Source organism: Anabrus simplex, chromosome 1, assembly GCF_040414725.1.
Source record: "Anabrus simplex isolate iqAnaSimp1 chromosome 1, ASM4041472v1, whole genome shotgun sequence".
Taxonomy (NCBI): domain Eukaryota; kingdom Metazoa; phylum Arthropoda; class Insecta; order Orthoptera; family Tettigoniidae; genus Anabrus; species Anabrus simplex.
This window is the reverse complement of record NC_090265.1, coordinates 1179919492-1179935369: the sequence shown is the minus strand read 5'-3', so window position 1 is coordinate 1179935369 and position 15878 is coordinate 1179919492. Positions and strand designations below refer to the sequence as shown.

General features: G+C 41.1%; 1 protein-coding gene across 1 annotated transcript in view; it reads left to right on the top strand.

The window, feature by feature from the left end:
- LOC136877322 (lactadherin) overlaps positions 1–15878 on the top strand; it is a 317071-nt gene that overhangs the window by 221103 nt on the left and 80090 nt on the right. Inside the window, exon 5 of the mRNA XM_067151268.2 lies at positions 7132–7270. Within this exon, the coding sequence (XP_067007369.2) occupies positions 7132–7270 (139 nt within the window). The remainder of the gene's footprint in view (positions 1–7131; positions 7271–15878) is intronic.

Genomic DNA, 15878 nt, shown 5'->3' with positions numbered 1-15878 from the left:
CAGGAAAGTCGTTTACAGGGTTCTTGTGAACGAGAGTAGGGAGATAAAAAAAATAATTGTTCTATACATATGCCTACGAAATGAGGAACACAAACGCACCTACTGACATTTTGAGCAAAAGTTGTGTATTCTTAAATCAACATTTCCTTTCTTTTATATTACAATTGATTGCACTAATAGTGCTAAAATGGATGCCCAAAAGGCTCATATCATAAATCCAAAGATAAACATCAAAAAAAATATACACTAGCTGGTTGATTGTCGTGCGGAGAATCGATAAGTGAACCCAAGAAACAAATGTGTCCTTACTCGGAACAGCCTCGCTGTACCTGCACATAAAGTATATGATGCCAGGGTGAGAAATTGTCCTGCAGAAATAAAGTCACAAACAAAAGGTCCCCACACATATTTGGGAAAGTGCACACAACAAAGATAGTAAGTTTGAACCTATAACTACAGGCATATCCTATCTAATCTCGCATGAAAAATATACCTTTTTATGGATAAGAACCAAGGTCCATTAAAACAAACATTATATTACCAACATGTACTGATTAAGCGAGTTTTCTTAGTGCCCAGTTTCTACTTAACGCATCGCCATTTACAACAAAATAAAGAAAGTAAGAGAAAAAGAAAGGATGAATGAAACGAAGCCTCCATCGCATGCCTATCTCGCCTGCGAGAAGGAATTCCTCCCCACCCCTTCTGTCTATTTAAAAATGGCTGCGAGGCTCCCTGCTGTGCAAGCAGGGGAAACGACCTCCGAGACATGGGGCCGTGAAACACACCCTCGCACAACAAAAATAAAAACATAGCCTAGTTTCAAACATGCGGAGCTCTGCTCTACCTCGACCTTGTCTCGACACATGACGAAGATCGCCACAAATAAATGAGTGAGGAAATCACATACGTGTCTGCACTATCCAAAGCCCGTGACAGACCGCCCTGGGTCTCGATTATACCATCTGGAGTAATACACATTGTTATACACATCCATCTCGCCGTCAGCCCAATGCGACGTGTTCCTATCGACCCTCAAGTCTAGGGTTCAATCCCTTACTTGGCAGAGTATGAGGGGTCGCAAATATACGTGACATAGCCTACGGTGTATTTTCATTACATTCACAGACAATCCAACTCAATATAAACATGAAGTAAACAATTAAATCCAGGCCGCATGCGTGCTCTACATTATGCAGACAGATTCCCTTCCCAACATAAGGGTACTCTATCATAACAACCTATAATTACAAGCAGATATCGACTGATGCCGGGCACTAAGAAACATTGATTTAAGCTCGTACATAAGCTTCCCTACGACTATGTGTACAGTCACACTATCATTTAAACTACCTTAATCCTTGCTTACTATAAACAATAAAATAAAATAAAATAAAATGTATATGCCTTACCCTAAATTATATAAAGGAAATACCTTAATAAATGGCCTAATGGGCCGTAACCCTATTCCTTACTATATTTACAAATTAATCACCGTATTTCTGCATAACAACCCCCCAACCCTACACATATATATTAATTGTTGTTCACTTATCTATCATCTTGGAGACCTCTTCCTCACCGTCCGGGTTGACTGTGGATGCTTAAGCAGTCATGGCGGCAGCGTTGTCCCAGATCGATCCCTTAGGTCCCGTCTTCCAGTGTACCATGGTCATGATGTCCTTTTCCGCCTGGGTAGCCCGTTGGTCGTCTTCTTGGGGTCGTGGACGGCAGTTCGTAACACCAGTCTCCTGCACACCTCACCGCTCTTCACTAAAATGAAATGCTCAGTTTATTCACAGCACAGCACCTCCCGATCTATTTACTCCCTTTGACATGGGAATCAATACTGGATATCTGAAATCTCGAAACTGACTCCACTCCACTAATCTAGCCTTCTACCTCTGACCGGAATAATACCAACTATCCTAGCTTATTGTTACGGGTATTTTATTTTTATTTTTGTACCCGTCGCTACTCCTCTCTCATCGCCTCATAATGAAAGTCTACACAGGTAGCACACTTTGCGTCAAATACTAAACACTCGTCGGTCTCACCGCACATGTCTACATATTGTCCTTCACTTAAATTGCTACCGGGAACTTTACAAATCTCGGAGCTATTAAATCAAATTATCGCCACAACACTTATTATTCACAATCTTTGTCTTTAACAAAGGTTTCTGGCGCGAGTATCAGCAGAAACGCGACGTGCACGGACAGCGGTCTTATCATGGACTGAACACCTCCTTCCACCTTTCTCTGCTCTTATAGAATCCAGGAACCCACGCGACTCGCTGGGAAGTCCCGGGAAACAACTTGAGATTGGTATGTGGCCTCGAAACATTTTCTCACGGCAGTCGGCCTCCCACGTAGTTATTTATTCGATTATATATTAATAGACTTTAAGGTATCTATGGCTTCGGAAAATTCTGGTACCGATTTCCATCCTATTACTTTCCTGTAAAACCTTCAAACATAGGAATCACGACTCAGTTTCCATAGCGTGGTGAGCCTGTCTGTTCCCGCTGAAAATCTCTGTTAAGATGGCAGGTCTCTCCCCCAGACAAAATCCCATCTCTCTTTCTCTCTTCCTCACATATTCTTTCTTCGTCACACATGACCACGCCTTGCCTCGGGAAATCACCTTCTCGATTCCCGCGCTCTGTATAGCATCACGCCCTCACAAGCGGCGCCCTACTGCACAATTATTACTGCGTTAAATATCCATTCTCACCGCTCAGTATAATGATACAGTATTTCAATTTTTTTACATTCTCTATTCGACTAATATGTGTTGTCACACATTTTGGAGCGTTTCTTTACGTTTGTAATAAATTTGTTTTTTCTACAGCGATTTTCAAACCTGTTTTGTTGTTTTGTGTAGCATCGGTCAGGCTCTCTGAAAGTATAGCAAAATCGTCTGCAAATGTCAAGCAATTAACTTCAACATCTTTGTTTTTTTCTACCCATAGTTATTGGCGAAATGGCATATTCTTTTAATTTTTCATTGCAAATTCTTACAATTTTCTCTACGATACAGTTGAACAGAATTGACGATAAGCCATCACCTTGCCGTACACCTGTGTTTATCCGTGATAGGTTTCGATATGTATATTTCACCCATAAATTTCATTTTTGAAACTGTACCTGTAAGTGTTTCCTGTATGAGGTTTGTTAATTTAGATTTCATTCCAAATTCCCATTTTTTTTTTTTTATCCAATGTTTCTCTATCAACAGAATCAAAGGTATTTTCAAACTCCACGAATGTCTCTACTATGTCCTTGGAGTTCAGTATATGACGAATTGTTTATTTCAAATCAAATATTTGTTCTGAGCAAGACCTGCCTCTTCGAAATCCACTATGATATTCACCTAATTGCTTGTCTAGTGTTCTTTCTACTCTGTTCAGCAGGATTTTTGGGAATACCTTGTAAGCAATTTGTAGCAGGGATACTCCCCTATCCCTTTCAGACCGGAAAGAAAACTGGAGGTTTGAATTTTTGTTTGTACGTCAAGAACTGACTAAAATGCTCCTCAATACACATATTAATACTTTATTTTACAAAATAAAAACTAACATCCGAAAAACAGGACCCACACAATTGTGCGTATCAAAATTCAAAACCTCGTTGTATCACGTACGATGGTGTAGCTTCAAAATTTACGTTCACTAACCAATGTACACACTTCATTGAATATATTCCGGTATTCAGTAAAGCTTCTAGATTAATATAAACGCAGTAAATAAATACTTACTTTCGGCACTACTGCTTCCTGCCATCTCGCCGATCAACTGTGTTTTTTAAACCCTTCTTTCTTCGCCCTGGCGGTCAAGCGCATACTAAAATCAATTGAAATACACGCCACGTGTCCTGCACAATCACTGCAGTCCGGTGTAGCGCCGAAAAAACATCAAATACGGTCAGGGATAACGAAAATACGAACCCGCACAATTGTGCGTACTCGGTCTGAAAGGGCTATAGTTATTACAATTTTTCTTGTCACCTTGTACGGTGTGTGAGGGCCACTTTCCATTCTTCTGGAATCTTTTCAATTCTCCAAAATGTCTTCAAAGATTAATTGTAGCTCTTGAATGATTTTCGGTTGAGACCATTTCAGAAGTTCAGCTATTATAGAGTCATCTCCACTAGCTTTATTGTTTTTTAGGCTGTTAATTATTTCTTTAATTTTATTCTTCCATATATTAATTTATTTTATTTTCATTTTTTATATTAAATATTTGACGATATAACTATCTCCACGACCAGTTTAAGTGCCTCATGCACCTTGGTGTAAATTTTGGTACTGATCAGTGGTGGAGTGTAGATTTTTATAACGAACAAGCGAAGTTAATTTAGATTTTATAGATATAGATTACTGAGATATTTTCACAAACATATGAACGATATCATTTACAAGCTTCGAGTAATATACTGTACGACAACTAGTTTGTGTTAATGTTGAAGTGTTAATAATTATCTAATGTCAGCAACAAATTGCCGTACATAAGGAAAGTTTATTTCTACACCAAATGATGTACGAGGAGCACGTATAAAGTAATCTATATCGTTTTAAACTAAACACAATATGCCTTTAAGACAGAACTTCCATTTTTCGAATTTGTTTCAATAATTCCGACCATGTGGCTTGTCCGATTGTAGCACTAACAGTTTCTGTGAGCCCTTAAAGAGTTTGGTAATAGTTAATATCGAAGGAATATCGCTTGATTTTAACATTTTTATGACACCGTTTTCTGTCAAGTTTCGGCAGATTCCAGTCAAATTTTAAAGAGAACTGATATGGCTTCAGTGTAACACAGATTTCAAACACAGGTATTAAAATATTGTAGGTGGCCTTCATGCATTTTGTAAGAACTAGAAAGAGCATGTTTTTCTGTCTACTGCCGAGCTGAATAACTCAGACGGTGGAGCGCTGACCTTCTGTGTTTAAGTTGATGGGTTCGATTCCAGTTCAGTTCGGTGGATTTTGATGGTGCTCAAAAACGTCAGCCTCATGTCGGCAGATTTACCAGCACATTAAAAAGAAATCCTGCGGATCAAAATTCTGACAGCTCTGCATCTCAGAAAACCGTAGAAGTAGTTAGTGAGATGTGTAGTTATTATTAATTTTATTATTATTGTTACGTACTTAGCATAGAGGTGTAAGAAGGTACGGGCATGAACGGGTGGACAGAGAAAAGATCAAAGTATAATTTAAAACTCTAAAATTTGAAATTTTATTTCTTTCCTTTTTTTCTGAATTGACGTAGATGGACAACACCAAATAACAACTGGATAGACAAAGGTTAGCTTGTCAGCTCTAGTAACACTAAAAGGAAACCCTTGAACAATCAGTTACAGAATGAGCTTGAAGCTCCCAAGTTACAAATTTCAAAAGAGCGTCTTTGCTCCACACAATTAACTACTCTCCAAAAAACTTATTACATTCAAGCCTCTCAAAGGCGCAATCTAAATTTTTACACTACATAAAATATAAGCTGTTTTCACTGCCTTATTCGCTCGACAGCTTAAGTTACATTTAAGTAGGAAAGTTAAACTTTAACAGAGGCAACAAGTGCCCATTCTGCATGGCCTTAGCGAAAAAAGAAAATATTAAATATATCAGCCGTAAACCAAAATGTCAGGAGGGGAACACTTGCACTCCTTTGAAATTCACTTTAAAATTCTTAAAAACCCTATGTGGGCTTATGGCCGAAATTACAGAGGCTAAGCCTATACTACAGAGGTGGCTACAGGGAGAGAAAATTTTACATTACAAAAGGAAGAGATAAATTTTACAATTTACGAAATTACAGTCACCCCAAAACCAAGTTGAATGGGAATTAAAAGAAGGTTCACACTCTTTATTCCCTAACTTAGAATTTCTTTAGACTTGTTTGAACATTTACATCGGAAGATTGAGTTCTACATTAAGAAATAATTTTGAAACCTTCCCCTCACGTTAGCTTTCTAAAAACATTACATTATTAAAAATGTCTGCCATTACCTTGAGCTGGTGGGCCTTCCGACGATGGGCGAGGATTTCCCCCTGCCTCCTCTACGAACACACTCTAAACCTCTGGACTGGAGCGATGGAAAAGACAACATGACCCAAAGTGTCCCAGCTTTTATAGCGGAGAGGAAGGTTCCAGAACTCTCTGGGGCGAAGCCCTGTACACACCCCCAATTGTGATTGTTAATTTAATAAATATCCCAAAATGTTGAGTGGCTAAAACTTTAAGAAGTAAGGAAGGAAGGAAGGAAGGAAAGAAGGAAAGAAGGAAGGAAGGAAGGAAGGAAGGAAGGAAGGAAGGAAGGAAGAGACAGAAGTGCTAGTAATCTTAGAACACCAAAAACAAAAATTCTCTTGAAAATTAATTGTCCATCTTCCCACCAGAGGGGGCGCATAAGTCAACAGTAGAGACATCTGCAGACAAAGTTCGAAACTTCTTCGGAGATAAGTTTCACTGTTCATATCGCAAATGGCCTTCTAATAGGCGCACACTTTACATGAACGCAGTAGATGTGCCTCCGGTACAATTATTATTATTATTATTATTATTATTATTATTATTATTATTATTATTATTATTATTATTATTATTATTACCTCGTATCCGTGGGTTGGCACGAAAATTAGTTACTATGTTTAGCTCTACCTATCTTTGCGAACACATGTTCTCAGTCATAAACCTGAATAAGAGTAAAATTTGATCATGTCTGTATGTTTGTCCGATATTGCGTTGGAAGCAGAGTTACGTATTCATTCTGCTCAAACGAACATCCGTTTCTTCGTTGTCTTCCTTCACTAAATCAGTGCTTTACACACCTACTGCTTGATCTTTCTCCAACCACTTGGGGTCGGCACCATATCTATAAGGAGCGATGTATTCACTATGCCAGGTGTGGCTTTAAATGCACAAAATACAACAGTTTCATTTTGTTGTATTGTTTTAAAGGGTAGTGTTTAATTTCAATTCTTTGCGGCTCACCGAATGTGCTATCCATACACCTCACTTCCTTCCGTCTGTTCGTTCTTACTTTTGCTGTTGACTTTGGTTAACCTGGACCTCCACAACCGGTGTAAGTTGTACAGATTGTTCTGGTAAGCCAGTTTGTTACATTGCAGGTGTATTCCGGAAACTCAGATGCTCATTCTGTGAGACACAACTACGTCGAGCCTCCCATTACAGCTCGCTTCATCAGAATACATGTTCTGGAGTGGAACAGGCATCCCAGTCTGCGGCTCGAGGTCGTCGGCTGTCAAGGTACAGTACATATTTCAGTCCACTGTTATAAAATCCATGTCTGTGCCGTACGACTAGAGTGTTCTGTCCTAATTTTGTAGCAACAACAGCCACTTAATGTTCTTTGGCGGAAATTGGTTGGAAGATGTTTTCTATTCTTATTGTTTACATCTGGAGCGCACGCTTCATCTTGGAGCTCGAGGAAACTCAAGAGCCACCTGTAATCGTACATACGTAGCTGTTGGGTTCAGCTGTGTTCCCGTTTACAGCGCTTTTCTCGAAAAGAGTGACAACTACAGAAATGTAACCTAGCAAGTGTTCTCTTATGCAGATGTGTTAAATACTTTATTTCGATACAATAGATTTCCTTCCTGACTTTACTCAAACCGTTGGCATATATAAGGACACGTATCGGATTAGTTCTGAAACTCGCTACGTGAGCTTAAGAGCTTCAATTTGCCTTACTATATGATTTTTTAAATTTGAATCTTGAACGTAACATATATCCCTTACGTTGATAAAATTTTGTGCACAATCAGCCCAAAAAGAAATATTTTACAATGGAATACGAAACTTCTGAAACTGACAAATTTATTTTGTCTGATACGAACAATTAGAGATTTGTTTAACAAATAATTAAGTGTCTTCAGTTGTGCACCTGAACACCTCACCCAGGAGTCACATAACTTAAAATGCTTTCAACCTATTTTAAATTTAACTTAACCGAGCGAGTTGGCCTTGCGGTTAGGATCGCGCAGCTGTGAGCTTGCATTCGAGAGATAGTGGGTTCGAACCCCTCTGTCGGCAGCCCTAAAGATCGATTTCCATGGTTTCCCATTTTCACATCGGGCAAATGATGGCTTTGTACGATAATTCAGGCCGCGGCCGCTTCCTTCCCACTCCTAGCCCTTTCCTGTCCCATCGTCGCCATAAGACCTAACATTCTATGAAAACATAGTTCAAACGTGTTAACTTGCGATAGTGATGGTTTTCGTCGTGATTGTCTTAAGGTGAAAAACTGCGTGGTCATCACCCCATATCCATAAGGAAAATTTAGGACTATCAAAATGAGATAAAATCGTGAAGGAACGACCGCTTGAAGAATAAAACAAAAGGGAGTCATGAAGGAGGAAGAATGATTCTCTTTACATTGGATTCCCTAATATCACAGAGTCGGAAGAAAACTAAATGTGAAGTCCTACAATATTGAAAGCTCATAAAATCAATAATTCTGATGTGTTTTGTCCTTTCTACTGCCAATCATCTCCGAGAGGCGAGATTACTGCTGCATCCTTAGTAGAACAGCCTGCATAAATATTGGTGGGAAGTAGTTGGGGAGTTAGAGGTAACTTTATTTTTTATCATACCATTCTTCTGGTTCAAACATGTTCTGACAACTACCGGTAAGTTACACACTGGTTCATCATAGTATTCCAGCTATTCTGTCCCTGTTATGAGGCACTAATACAAATGAGGAGTGTGCACACTTAATGGAAAACGACAGAGCAGTATTCACCGCTGGCTGTGACCGGGTCATTCCAGCTCTGGAACTTGGCACTGTTAGAACGCCAGCGTAGTACTGTCCATGAAAAGTAAGAAACTATGCCGTATTTCATTTGATCGAGCATTCCACATGACAGCGTTGCTTTTAACCGCGATATTCCAGTCAGTTAATATTAAATTCTGACATGATTACTGATGTCATTGTAATAGCTTATATCGAGTTCAATTTAATATTTCTCTGTGTCTCTTACAGAATAACGGGAAAATTAATGGGTGAATCTTAATAAAACTTGTATTTCAGTTTAGAATAAGCTCGAGTAGGATCTTAGCTATAAGTTGTCCAAAAAATTTCACCAGGTGTTGGTGCTTCACAAGGGGCCTAAAGCATAAAACTCGATGTATTTCTCTTGCAGTTGGTTTTATCCGAAATTGGGCTATGGCGAATTTTGATTCGATACCTTTTTCCGATACAGTGAAAAATAAGCGAAATGTTAGTAGCAGCAATGGGAAAGTTTATATTCAAAACCCGGTAACTAGGTAACTAGGCTTTGTACACTTTCAGCATATATGAGTATTAACCCGATACTTGTCTTTCCTTTATAACGGAATAAAGATATCAAACAAAGATCAGCAATAATGTAAAAGAACTATGAAACAGCAAAGAGCCAGTGGGAGCAAAGAAGCGAGTACGACACGACAAGCCGCTGACAGGGAGAAGCATGCCCACTTATGTACGTTAAAATCTGGAGAACAATTTAAAGAGTGGAAAAAAATCATCAAGCACATGCTAAGTAATTGTCCCGTCAACGACGGTTCCTACAGCTAGTACGAAAAATAATTTGAAGAATACGAAAGACCTGATTCAGCTGTATTAATACGTAGGTAAGTCAATAAGTATCAGCAATTTTGCTCTCATTGTCCTTAGGTTGGTTTTATCGCGTTGTGTGATCATCAGCTGCTAGAAGGGACTGTTGTCTACGTCTGTGGTACGTTTCAGTGTTATCAGATCAGTAAATCTTGCGCTGTTGCGACGTAAAGATGGCCGTGCCTCTCTCTGTTTACACCAATCCGTTTTTTGTGGTCTGAGGGTGTATCAGGAGTGGAAATTTATAGAAGACTTTCAGCACAATACGGGGACAATATTTTGCTGCAGCGAAGTGTTTACCAGTGAACTGAACACTTCAAAAGGGGTCGCACGAGCGTGAAGGATGAGGAAATATCCGGGCGTCCATCTGCAGCCGTAACTGTTGCCAATATTGAACAAATGCATGATATGGTCCTGAATGAAAGACGAATGACTGTTTTATGAATTTCCGCTTGTTAACGCGCTACAGCTATGGAACCAAGCTCTGCATTCGGGAGACGAATATGTTGATGCCGAAAAAGTTTTCGACCAACTGCAGAAATTCTACTCCGACCTCGTTAATATGATTACCCCAATGAAGATCATTTCAGGAAGAGCATCCGGTCATAAATATCCTCCACAACAGATTCATCTCGCCTCATATCCGACCCCGTAGAAAAACGAGACAAGGACTGGGCAAACAAACCACATACTTATATCGAACTCACTTAGACGATCAAACGATACCTTAGACGAGATCCTACCACCCCGCAGTCCAGAGCTGTGCCGCGCTGCATGAAGATTTAATACCTGGATACTACACTGGCTTAGCAAATGTCATGGAATAGTCACCTAATAGCGTGTGGGGCTTCCTCTGGCCCTGCGAACTGCAGTGAGACGCCGTGGAAGTGAGTCGACAAGTCTCTGGTAGTCCTCTGGACGCAGCTGACACCAAATCGTATGCAGAGCGGCCGCCAATGCTGGTCTGTTCGTGGGTGCAGGGTCCATGGCACGGAGCCTGTGTTCCAGGACATCCCAGATATGCTCGATAGGGTTCATATCGGGGCTCTTGCGTGGCCATGGCAGTCATTCGACCTCCGCTGCATGTTACTGGAACCATTCCTGGGCGACGTGGGAGCGATATGGCGGCGCGTTATCATCTTGAAACAGTACAGAACCGTCTGGGCGCTGGAAGGCCAAAAATGGGTTGAGATGGTCTCCGAGCAGCTTAACATACCTCGTACCATTCAAAGTCTCTTCCAGAACAACTAGGGGGCCCATTCCATACCAGGAAAATGCACCCCAGACCATAACAGAGACACCAGCGCCCTGAACCACACCTTCGAGGCAGGTGGGATCCATCGCTTCATGTGGTCTGCGCCATACACGGTGCCTCCCATCGGCATGGTGCAGTTGAAATCGTGATTCGTCCGACCGTATCACGTTACGCCATTGTTCCAGTGTCCATCCCTGGTGACTGGCGACAAATGCGCGTCGTTGTGCCCGATGACGTTGGGTTAACAGTGGCACCCGTATGCGGCGCCGGCTCCCATACCCCATAGAACCCATCTTCCTACGGATTGTCCACTGGGAGACGTGTCTAGCACGGCCTGTGTTGAATTGAGCCGTGATTTGTTGCACGGTTGCCCGTCTGTCACTATTGACAATCCGTCTCAGATGTCGCCGGTCACGGTCATCGAGGGTGGCTGGACGGCCGGTCGCTCGTCTGTTGTGGAGGGTGACACCCGCATTCAACCATTCACGATACACCCTGGACACGGTTCATCGTGTGAAGCTGAATTCCCACACCACTTCCGAAATCGCACTTCCCATCCGTCGCGCACCGACCACCATACCTCGGTCGAACGGTGTCAGCTCACGACGACGTTCCATGTTACACCTGTCATATGCACAGCCACTGCTCACAAGGTCTCCTATACAACGGCCGTTGGCACAGGGGGCGTGTGGTGCGCAGACAACACACTTGCGCATCAGTGCTCCGCTATCCCATGACATTTGCTCAGTCGGTGTATATCAACCGATCGCATCATACCGAGGTCAGACTATCGTCCTTTCCCTTTACAATAATATACTGAACAGTATCGTCGTGCGTGTTGGCTAAACATTATTTTGATTTTTAAACTTTCATATTTTAACGCTCGCCAGCCCAAGTACGGTTCCGAAACTACAGATGTATAATACTTCAACGAATGTACAGTACTTTTACAATGCATATGCAAGGTCATTCTACGCCATCATCAGTTAACTGCTCCGAGCCACCCAACTATTTTTCAGCAATTATTATACCAGTACCATTAAATCTAGGATATGTTAATTGATTATTTACCCAAGTTTCATTGAAATTCGTCTGGTCGAACACAAGCAGTAACCTTGTCAGTGTAACAGATCAGCTGTGTTGTGTTTCCAGACCTCATATATATATACGGTATACTCACTAGTGTCATGCGAAACACGCTCTATGCTCAGTTCATATTTGTCGAGCATGACCATGACCGAGGTTTGCTTCTCAAAGGCGAGGCGAGCTATGTTAGTTCGTCCTTGCCCCTCGCGCTATCTCAGTCACAGGTACAAGTGCTCCCCTCCTTCCGTCCCTGTTTAGCCGTACTCTTCGTAAGTTTATTACAATTTGCTTTACCGACACAGATCTTATGGCGGTGATGGGTTAGGAAAGGGCTAGGAGTGGGAAGGAAGCGGCTCAGGCCTTAATTAAGGTACAGCCCCGGCATTTACCTGGTATCAAAATGGGAAACCACAGAAAACTGGGTTGCCAACAGTGGGGTTAGAACCCATTATCTCCAGAACGCAAGCTCACAGCTGCGAGACCCTAACCGCAGGGCCAAATCGCTCGGCCTACGTAAGTTTAAGTTGCATACTTCTATCTCTCGAAACATTACGCTTTTGCCACAATGGTGGACTCATGACTGGGCATAAAATTGTCAATAGCTAAACTCATATTTCGAGACAGTGCTTCTACCCCAGACTGGGCTGGACTGCCTCGTGTGAAATCGTAAGTGGAAATAAGGTAGTAAATATCACTCCCATCGGAGAAATGGTTAACGAAGTTCACGTGCTGGCACGCGTATTCCTCCTGGCTAGCGTACTTTACTGTTCTTATATACCGAAACTAAACATACGTTATTAGGTTATTTTTATTAATAAAATGTACTGACCATACCAAAAACATTTTATATAAGGACGTGTAAAAATGAATGAATCTATGTTTATGAAAAATAACTGCTAATTATGAACCCTGAAATAATGACTGTGTAAATTAATAACTCATAATAATACATAAAGTTTAATATAAAACCCACTGTTGGTAGCCCTGAAGATGATTTTCCGTGTTTTCCCATTTTCACACCAGGAAAATGCTGGGGTTCTACCTTACTTAAGGGCACGCAAGCTCACAGCTGCGAGACCCTAACCGCAAGGCCAACTCCTATCCCATCATCGCCATAAGACCTATCTGTGTCGGTGCTACGTAAAAGCTAATTTTAGATATACGCCTCAAAATTAATGAAAAATTACCTCTTTGCTCAAGGTTTTCTAACCAAGGAGATATGACTACTGCAGAAACTCCAGCTCCAAATTGGGAATGAATTGCAAAATAATATTTATTGTTATGATTGTTATGAATGAATAACAAGTCGTTGGCTTGATCTGGGTCTGGCTTCTACGACTCGTTAAAAGCATTCCAGCGTTACTAAAGTTCCTTTCACTGCTTGCACTGGTTGCTGGAACGCACAACGTACGTCTATCAGTTACTGACAGAGTAGGCAGACTGATTTCCTGCTCCTTCCACCATCGCAGTAAGTCGATATCATCAGCAGCTGAACTGTCGCTTATCCACTCAATGCATTTGTTCTTTTCTTTCGGAAGCACTTGTAGGCTGGTCGATACATGCACAGTGTGACGTAAAGGATCTAAATAGAGAAAAAAGGTTAGAAATAAAGTAACTAAACAAGATGTTTGATGGATGTTTGAATACAATTACTTAATCAACTGTAGATAGAAAATTATATTACGAACCTGATTTATCGGATATTCCACAGATACTTCTGACTTCGTCCATTAAAGCCGTCATTTCATCTTCCTCTAGCATTTTCAGGTGGCGAAACAGATACCGTAAAAGTGTAGCTATTTTGTGTAGGGTTGAGGCGTATACCTTTCCACTTAAGAGTTTCTGAGCTCTGATATATATTATTCGGATTTCCTAAAAGCAAAATCAAGGTTCAACATATATTAATACAATGACTATATGCATATGACCTAAGTGACATAAACTTGTCAACAATTTACAAATAACACAGAGACTGCTTCGTCATGAGCAGAGCTACCACAGTTTATGGAACCACAAGAGTACTAGGTGAATTTTTGGTGCTGCTTCATGTTCCATGCAATCTGTTACTTCTTTGAATGGTTTAAGGAAGGTTAACATCCGTTCTGCAGCTCCATAACTGAAGCTGCCTGACTTCTGCAAGGCATAATGATTTCGCAACAATGCAACAATTTTATCATACTGCTTAAAAACGACTGTAACATCGTACAGCAGCATTTATTGTGTTTGCAGATACTGGGACATCTTCCACAAGAAATCTCGTCTCATCAAATACGTGCGCAAGAGCTGTATTTATGAGTGAGCAGCAAAGACACACGTCTGTGATCTTCAAATGCTTTCTCTGTGTTTGAACCCTGGTCTGTTACGAAAAATATGCCTTTATAATCACACGGAGGAATGTTTAACTCAGACATTCTTTCGTAAATTTCCACAATTATTTTTTCACTTGTTTTCTTCATATCTGGAAATTTTGTAGTAAAAAGCACATTGCTGAACAGCTTTTACTCTCTATCTATACTCTGCGTAATCAGCGTCAGGTAATGGATCAGGTTGTACTGGTTAATCCAATTATATACAGAAGCCGAGAAACATTTATCGAGCATGGTAGAAAATAAGAGGCATTATTTCGCTTCGTATTTCATCCGTCTTTCCTTGGACTTTTCTGCTAATGGTGGTAGGGTGTGCTAACACATCAACAATATCTACTTTGCCAAAATTAGCACCAATATTAACCAGTTCTTGCCGTAATTTTCTAAACCCTTATCCAGCAACAGCGTTGAATGGTCGGAAATCTTTGGCACACATGAAGACACACGCGCTAGTTATGGTTTGCTTTGCATTACCGATCAAAGCTTCGCGAGAAGCGCTAGCATTGAATTTGCAAAGTGTTTTATTTAATGACTTGTACACGATTTATATGTTAATAGTGCATTGCACGTTTCACAGGGGACATACCCTTTCTGCTGACTGTCGGAGTGACCACAAGCAGGAACGTTTTCCAAAAATCAGGAGTGAGCCCTTCTCTCTTGATTAGTTCCTATTCACTGTTTTGATAACGCTGCTCGTCGATTCTCATGGCATGATGAACTTCAGGTCAACGCGAATGCTTAACTCAGTCATTCCATTATCCTTTTATACCTCCGAATTCCCGGCCTTTGCTCTTTGTATTCAAGGGATTACTGATCTCTGGATGAACCACATTGTTTGCAACACTAGCGAAACAAGAAAAATTCGCTTCAAACATGCCCTGTTGACCGAAATGTAGAGAACACGGGTATTTTAGATTACACGCTCTACAAACGCGTGATAGTGGTCGCATATGCAGCAAGACACATGTTGCTCCATCTTATTTGCCCGTCTCAAGTTCGAACAACGCACGCCACTAATATACTGGGTGTATCCGTGATGATGTTACAACTTTCAGAGATGCTGGAGGACGGCAGATGGATCAATTTGAGACAAGGATCCATATTCCAGAAACGATTGAGTCAAAAGTTAAGGAAAATTCTGCTTAAGTCCATCTACGTGCACAAGTTTTACAAGCTGCTCCATCTAGACTACAACAAATGTTCGAAATGGCGCCCCCCTCTGTCAATGCAGGCATGCCATCGTTCCACAAAGTTCTTACGTACCCGTTCGAATATCCCCGGTGTCGTCTGAACAGCGTCGCAGGCAGCGAGAATTCTTACCAAGAGATACTCTTCAGTCTCGACAGGTATCTTATACATAAGACTTTCCACATGGCCCCACAAGAAGGAATCAAGTGGGGTGAGATCAGGTGAACGAGCGGGTAAGAAGCACCTGTTAAGAACGGACGGACGTTAAACAACTTGGATTATTAATAACTTTTGACACGAACGTTTCCGGACTACGGCTCTCTATCTCAAATTGGCCCATTTTCCGTCCTTTGTCATCCCTGAAAG